Genomic DNA, 7,351 nt, shown 5'->3' with positions numbered 1-7,351 from the left:
GAGAACCCCAATGGACCTCAATGCAATTCATGAAATGGAGGCAAATCTCCATGTATCCTTAATCTCGTTCAAATCAGGACCGACTACTTTTCTTTTACTAAACCGGTTGTTGGCACTTTTATAATTGCCAATTTCTAACAACCTTAGCGGCTTGTGCGACGAGGACAACATTCTGAAGAACAACTGCCTTTCCCTTTTTTTTCCACCAAACTGTAAAAAAGAAAGGCAACTTCGAAATATTTATTTCGAATCTTGTTCATCAGATGTCTGATTTATTAGTTAGTTAATTATAGTCTTTTCATAACTATGTGCTCCCTTATTGACTGGACACGATGTAGATCCAATATTCTTTCAATTGCCTCTAATTATTTCATTATGTTTCCAAAGTTTTGCCTTTTAGACCAACCCACATGTCATTTTAGTATATCCTGATTTCATACAGACTTCAACATAGAACTCGTACCGACATTTTACGGGCCAATACCTAGGGATACATAAGTTCTGTTTGGATACCAATTTCATATTCATGTCTACCTATTTGTAATTTTCACGTTTTGTCACATGACACATTGTTATCTGAAGTATAGTCTTTTAAAAAATAATCTCACCAACATACAATCTTCTTTCTGTTAGAATATCCAGTTCATAATTCTCTGTAAGAATACTTGGCTTTTCCTTCCATTTTTCTCAGGCTATCCCCGACTTTGCAAGAAATGATTTCTTAAAACACATCAACATTCTGAGATATGTTTTAACTCAAGTTACATCTTTGCTTGAGACAAAAGAAGGATTCGATTTTGTTGTCGATGTCACCAATAATCAAGAAAAACATATTTCATCGGCAACTCTTGGAGAGAGTTCTTATATGTGTACAACATGCACCTGAGATTTCATAAGGAGATGGACCTCACTTTGTGTGTTAAAAGTGATGTCGGTTATGTAAATTATTTTGTTTGTGCGTTTATTTGCACTGATGGCGATTTTTGGTACCTAGTGTATGTAATCTGTTGTCTGGTTATGCTTTATTATCACGGGTGGCGAACTTTAATGCCCAGTAAATATACTATGACGTAATTTCTTTATTGTATAGTCTAAATTTATTCTTAATTACTATAAGCCTCTATGGAGGCCAATGGGTCAAAACGTTATCTCTGTCATCAGTATAAAAAAATTTAAGAGAAACAAAACGAGCAACCAATATCTTGCTATATATGGGCCGAAATGAGTATTGGGCCCATATTGGACTTCATGGGCCCAGGTATGGCCTCCTCCACTAAAACCCTAACAAACCCCTCACCCCTCACCCCTCGTCGCCGAAACCCTTCATCGCCCCCGCCCCCGCCCCCGCCGCCAAACACCCATCGCCATGCGGCCACCGAGAGGCGGCGGAGGTTTCCGCGGACGCGGCGGCGACCGAGGTGGCCGCCTCGCTGGAGGCGGCCGCTTCGCTGGAGGCGGCCGCGGCGGCGGCGGCAGGGGCCGCTTCGGTGGAGGCGGCGGCGGGTTCCGCGACGAGGGCCCTCCTGCCGAGGTCGTCGGTGCGTGGTTTCTTTCAAGTCCTAACTGTCCGAGCCCTTTCTTTTCGAGGCTCCGGTGAGTTTGATGTCTCTTGTTTTTTGTTTGTTTATTATGCAGAGGTGTCGACGTTCGTGCACGCCTGCGAGGGGGACGCGGTAACGAAGCTGACGAACGAGAAGGTGCCCTACTTCAACGCGCCCATATACCTCCAGAACAAGACCCAGATCGGCAAAGTCGACGAGATCTTCGGCCCCATCAACGAATCAGTAACCGCTTACTTCCCCTCATCAGCAATATAGTGCCTGCAAAGTTTTGACCAACTGGTCCATCTGTTGTTAGGCAGGATTTTTTGCTCGGTTGAAGCTAGCAGTTTACCACTTCAAATTTAGAGTCTTGAATCTCAAGGCATGTGAGAACTGAGTTTGGTTCTCCATTTAGTACAGTTGAAAATGTTTGTTTTGGCTGTGTGGCAATGCCGTAGCGTGTTTGATAATTAGGTGCAACTTTTAAGATGACTGAATGCCTTGCCTGATTGTTTTTTTTACCTCTGTTGTTATCATTGCTCTAAATTTTAGGTCTGCTCACGCTGCATATCTTATAAGTTTTGTATTGTCTGTAGTATTTCTCGGTCAAGATGTTCGAGGGAGTCATTGCAACATCTTACAATGAAGGTGACAAGTTCTTCATTGACCCCATGAAGCTGCTGCCCCTCTCACGCTTCCTGCCACAGCCAAAGTAATGATCTGTTTACTTGTCATTTCTTTTGCATTATTTACTCTTCAGTCTTGAATATGGAACTTAGCAACATGTCTTTTCATGGCTAACTCTTATTCAGTTCGTAGTGTATTGATAAGTTTGAACTGACTACGTTCTTCAAACTTGAAACCAGCAGTGTCAAAACTCTTGCAGACAGTCTCTGTGAAAGAGGTTATAGGATTTTCCTAAGTCAAAACTTTGTTAAGTTTGACTAGCATTAGTATGAAACGAAGGGAGTACCATTAGTGTACCACTAGTTACAGCTTGGTAACTTGTTAGTTGTTTGATAGTCTTTTGCTTTGCTTGTTGTATGCAGGGGCTCGACTCCAAGAGGTGGTGGTCGCGGTGGAAGAGGTGGTGGTCGTGGTGGATTTGGTGGCCGTGGTGGATTCCGTGGAAGAGGTGCACCAAGGGGTCGCGGACCTCCCAGGGGTGGAGGGCGTGGTTTCAGAGGACGAGGCAGATTCTAGGATGTAGTTTTAAGTTTGCTCTTTGTTGAAACATGATGCTCTACATTATCTGTTCAGCTGGAAACATTATGCTAAGTCAGCTGTGAGCGCACTTTGTGTGGGAGTTGATTCAATATTTGTATGAATAAAATGTTGTCAAGTGTTGAGTTAATGTTGGTGTATCAGAATTACTTGTAGAGGTGCTTATATAGTGATAACATTATCTGATTAGTATGCCGCAATTTGGTGATGCGATATCAGTGTGTGTGTACAAGTAGTTTTACATGCTGTCCTGATGCGCCGGCCTGGTTGCCTTCTGTGCAATCATCATCAACGGAGCCGTCGTCATCATCTAAGTGTGGCGTGTGATTTTAAGACAGCAACAATTTTATGAGTGACATCTAATATCTGTGATCCACCACAAAGACAACAACAATCTGGACTGGTATTCTGTGACATCTAATATCAGGGCCTTCAATTTGTTTTCCCGTGGCGCGTAAAACTACCTAATGGAGCCGTCGTCATCATTTAATTTTTCCTCGGGGAAAGCACCAGTGTCCAGTCCTTGCGATTGAACTGCCATCTTCAGTGTGTGATTACAAGTAGTTTTACATTGCATCTGGGAAGTTACATCCTTGTCATGTTTAGACAAAAATGAGCCTGATATCGACAAATATATTTCCAGTCATAGTCATTAAAACGAGTCTAGTAAATTGATTCTTCCGTTGAAAGAGCTACACGATAATTGTTTGCAGGATCAACGAGGAGCCAGCGGCAGATTCATCTTAGGTGATATCTTCTTATATGTGGATCCACCAGACACACTTTGTCAGCATCTTTAGGATCAACAAAATCTTCTGGTTGCATCATATACAACTCTTCTTTAATAACTCCATTAAAGAATGCATTTTTGGCGTCCATTTTCCAGATTTCATGATCATAAAATGTTGCAATTACTAACATGGTTCAAACAGATTTAAGCATCGCTACGGGTGAGAAAGTCTCATCGTAGTCAACCCCTTGAATTTGTCGAAAACCTTTTGCGACAAGTCGAGCTTTGTAGAAATCTCTCCCACAATATCATTACGGGTGAGAAAGTTCAAGTTTATAATTTTCTCATCCATTGAGCAGTGTTACACAAATGATATTCCTTTTGTATAAACCTCTCTCACAATATTTTTTTTAACTTTCTCCAACCGAGGACTTGAACTTATAATAACAACAAAATTGGACCTTGACTTTTAATTCATTTTCTCGTATTAAACACACACCATGTAGGACATGAACCTTTTCCATTTTTACAATTTAATTTTTTATTTTCTTTTTAAAATCAAATTTCTCCTAAATAATAACTGAACTTCCTCGTGGATTGAGATAATTATTTAAAAAGCAAAAAAACAATTTATTTTGTGTGTTTTCAAACATAGAAATACAAGGTGAACCTCTCTCGCAAGAATTTTTCAACTTCCCCAGACAGAGCACTTGAACTTCTTTCAACAAACATTTTTAAGTTTTTATTTTTCTATACTTTTATTCTCACCTGAAATGCATTCCTTATAGTATTTGAACTTCTCGTTGTTTTCACGACGTCATTTTTTGCCATTTTAAAACATGTATTTGGAGGTCGGACGTCCCGCAATATAAATTCTAAACCGTGCACGGAGGTGCATGTGAACTTCTTGTAACAAATATGAGTTTTTTATACACTTCGAACTTCTATATTATTTTAATTTCAATTTCTTAGTCATATTCTTAGAAAGGAAATAGTTTTTTTTAAATAAGCATCAAACATTTTTTTGTAAATTGAACTTCATAGTTTTATTTTTCTTAGAAACGGTAATAATTTGAGTTTCCCGTATACATCGAACTCCTCCTATATTTTAATTTGAACTTCCTCATTTTGATTCTTTAGTAACAAAGAAAATCTGAGTTTTTATAAACATCAAACTTCTCTGTTTTGTAATTTGGACTTCTTGGTTTATTTCTTTTAGCATTAAAATACCTTAGTTTTGTCATAAATATTGGACCTCCTCCACATTTTTAAAATTTTGATTTATTTATAAAAACATAGACACAAACGGGAGAGAGAATTATGTGTGCATAAAGTGGATAGCAATTTCCAACTTTCCATCATCGGGCACTTGAACTTGTAGCAAGAAATGATTTTCATCTTATGAGTTGGTTTTGAAAATGCCAAAATGGCATTGGTTTTTGTTTCTTATTCGCACATGTAAATCTTAGGTTTTAATAAACTCCAAACTTCCATGTTATTTTAATTCGAATCTCACGTTGGTTTTATTTTCTATAGCGGTTAGAATCCAAGTTTTTAATAAACATTGGACCGCTCCATTACTTTAATTTGAACTTCTAGGTTTCTTTTATAAACGGGGAAATCCATTTTCTAAACTTTTTTTGTTATTTAATTTGATATTTCATTGTGGAAAATTGTTGAACAGGAGGAACTTTTTGAACTTTCCTGGGCTGTGCACTTTAACTTCTAGCAACAAAATTTTTAGACTTCACCTTCTTATTCATATGTTCTCATATGAAACACACACCATGTAGTACGTGAACTTCCGTTTGTTGTCAATTTGAACTTCTCTCTATTCACTTTAGTAATGAAAAAAATCTGAGTTTTTTATAGACATTGAACTACTCTAACATTTTTTCAACTTCTTTGTGTGCTTTTTAGAAATGTGAAAATTGGAGGTTTTTAGAAACATCAATTCAAACTTCTTCGTTATTTGAAATTGAACTTATTGGTTTTATTCTTTAGTAACTAGAAAAATCTGATTTTTGTCAAATAAATATCAAACTGCTCCACTTTTTCCAATTGAACTTTTTTGGTTTTATCCTCTAGTAACGTGAAAACCTCAGTTTTTTATATACATTGAACTACTCCGTTTTTTAAATTGAACTTCTTGGTTTTAATCTTTAGCATTGGGGAAAATATGAGTTTCTATAAATTTTAAACATCTTTGTGTTTTTAATTTGAACTTCTTGGTTTATTACTTAGTAACAGAGGAAATCCTTGTGTTATAATAAACATCGAACCGCCCTGTTATTTAATTTTGAACTTCTAAGTTTTTTTAGAAACGAGGAACATCCTTTTCCTTGTAATTTTTTTGAATTATTTCTTTTCTGTTTTAATCTGCCCTTCTTTGTTTTTCTGGAGATCAAAAAAATATATTTTTAGTACATAGAACAACCTTATTTTAATTTGAATTTTCGTTATATTGTTTAAAAACTATAATCTTTTTTGATCGGTGCACTACTTTTTTCACAGTGATTTTATTTTTGTCGACCTGCTTTTAATATAGAGCATGTTTGCTTATAACTACAGCGGAGGCTTTTTTAACATATATGTCCTTGAATGGTACTCTGTACATATAAAAGATCCGAAAAAGATAAGTTGCTACGACACATGATAACTAACACAAAATTTTTGTTTCATAGATAAAACACATTCACATGAATGAATATTTGATTCACAGTTTCCATTTTTGAACCCGATACTTTCTTGTACACTGTCTACATTTTTGTTGGGGGAATACAATAATCAGCGTCGTGCTTTTCCCCTTGAACCTTTATCCTATATCTATCTGAACTTCATCCATGTTTCATCATTGTGCTCTTTGTTCTTTGTTACACATACACCAGAGAAGCTTTCAGTGTGACATTTTGCTGCAAAATCCATTCAACAGTCATATGCATTACAAACTCTAGGAAATCATAGAATGAAAAAGAACAATGTTGAGTAAAATCTTCATACAACATCATAATGAGCCCGTGTCAGTGGTGGTGAGTGGAGGTGGTTAGCTGCTGCAGCGGGGAGGAAGCACAGACGAGAGGGTCCAGTGGCACGAATAGAATGTATGAACTTCCAGGGACCACAACCTATGAAACATGTTGAGCGGATATTTTTTTCAAACACCACATGCTTTTTCTTGATCAGTATGTAAAGCACTACGCGATTTTTTCCACGAACAGAATGTATGAACTTCCAGGAACTAGAAAGATTTTTCAAAACTTTTCTCAGTTGAATTTTGCAATCTTGAGAACATGAACTTCAGAACACACGCTATAACATAAATCAATCAAAATACAGTGATTCATCAAAAGTAGAATAGTACCCGCACTGTACATAAAATCAAGAAATGGAGAGGACGGTTTTTATTCATGGTTGCGCTCGGCACTGCGCGGGAGGAGGAGTCTCGAGATGACGTGGGAGGTAGGTCGCCGGCGGCTGTGAAGCACAAGGGGGGGGGGGAGGAGGAGGCACCTCCGAGATCCAACGATGGCAGTGGATGGTAGTCGGAGCCCGAGACCGCGTAGAGCTCGGGACGAGGAGCCTCCGCATGGTGTTGGATGAGCGGCGGTGTATGTTTTATTAGAACTTCTTGATGTATTTTTTTAGAAATGTGAAAATTGGACTTTTGTTAGAAACATCAAACTTCTTCATTGTTTCGAATTGAACTTGTTGGTTTTATTCTTTAGTAACCAGAAAAATCTGTTTTTCCAAATAAATATCAAATTGCTCCGCTTTTTCAAATTGAACTTCTTGCTTTTATTCTCTATTAACGAGATAACCTGAGTGTTATTATATACATTGAATTACTCTTTTTTTT

At 37.6% G+C, this 7,351-nt stretch overlaps 1 protein-coding gene across 1 annotated transcript; it reads left to right on the top strand.

Annotated features, from left to right (window-relative positions):
* Positions 1-1,295: 1,295 nt before the first annotated feature.
* LOC123058638 (putative H/ACA ribonucleoprotein complex subunit 1-like protein 1) lies at positions 1,296-2,954 on the top strand. Its single transcript, XM_044481344.1, has 4 exons — positions 1,296-1,538; positions 1,636-1,784; positions 2,138-2,253; positions 2,591-2,954. The coding sequence occupies exons 1-4, from the start codon at positions 1,367-1,369 to the stop codon at positions 2,742-2,744; spliced, it is 591 nt and encodes a 196-aa protein (XP_044337279.1). The 5' UTR covers positions 1,296-1,366; the 3' UTR covers positions 2,745-2,954.
* The last annotated feature ends 4,397 nt before the right edge of the window (positions 2,955-7,351 follow it).

The sequence above is a fragment of the Triticum aestivum genome, chromosome 3A (genome assembly GCF_018294505.1).
Source record: "Triticum aestivum cultivar Chinese Spring chromosome 3A, IWGSC CS RefSeq v2.1, whole genome shotgun sequence".
In the NCBI taxonomy this organism is placed as follows: Eukaryota; Viridiplantae; Streptophyta; class Magnoliopsida; order Poales; family Poaceae; genus Triticum; species Triticum aestivum.
The sequence above is the reverse complement of the archived record's forward strand: the minus strand, read 5'-3'. Positions and strand labels throughout refer to the sequence as shown.

What these genes read in the sequence shown, in the direction of transcription:
- LOC123058638 (XM_044481344.1), top strand. Translation starts at nt 1,367, where the DNA reads ATGCGGCCACCGAGAGGCGGCGGAGGTTTCCGCGGACGCGGCGGCGAC. An exon ending in CCCTCCTGCCGAGGTCGTCG is followed by an intron (nt 1,539 to 1,635) that starts GTGCGTGGTTTC and finishes TTTATTATGCAG; the next exon opens with AGGTGTCGACGTTCGTGCAC. An exon ending in CGCTTCCTGCCACAGCCAAA is followed by an intron (nt 2,254 to 2,590) that starts GTAATGATCTGT and finishes TGTTGTATGCAG; the next exon opens with GGGCTCGACTCCAAGAGGTG.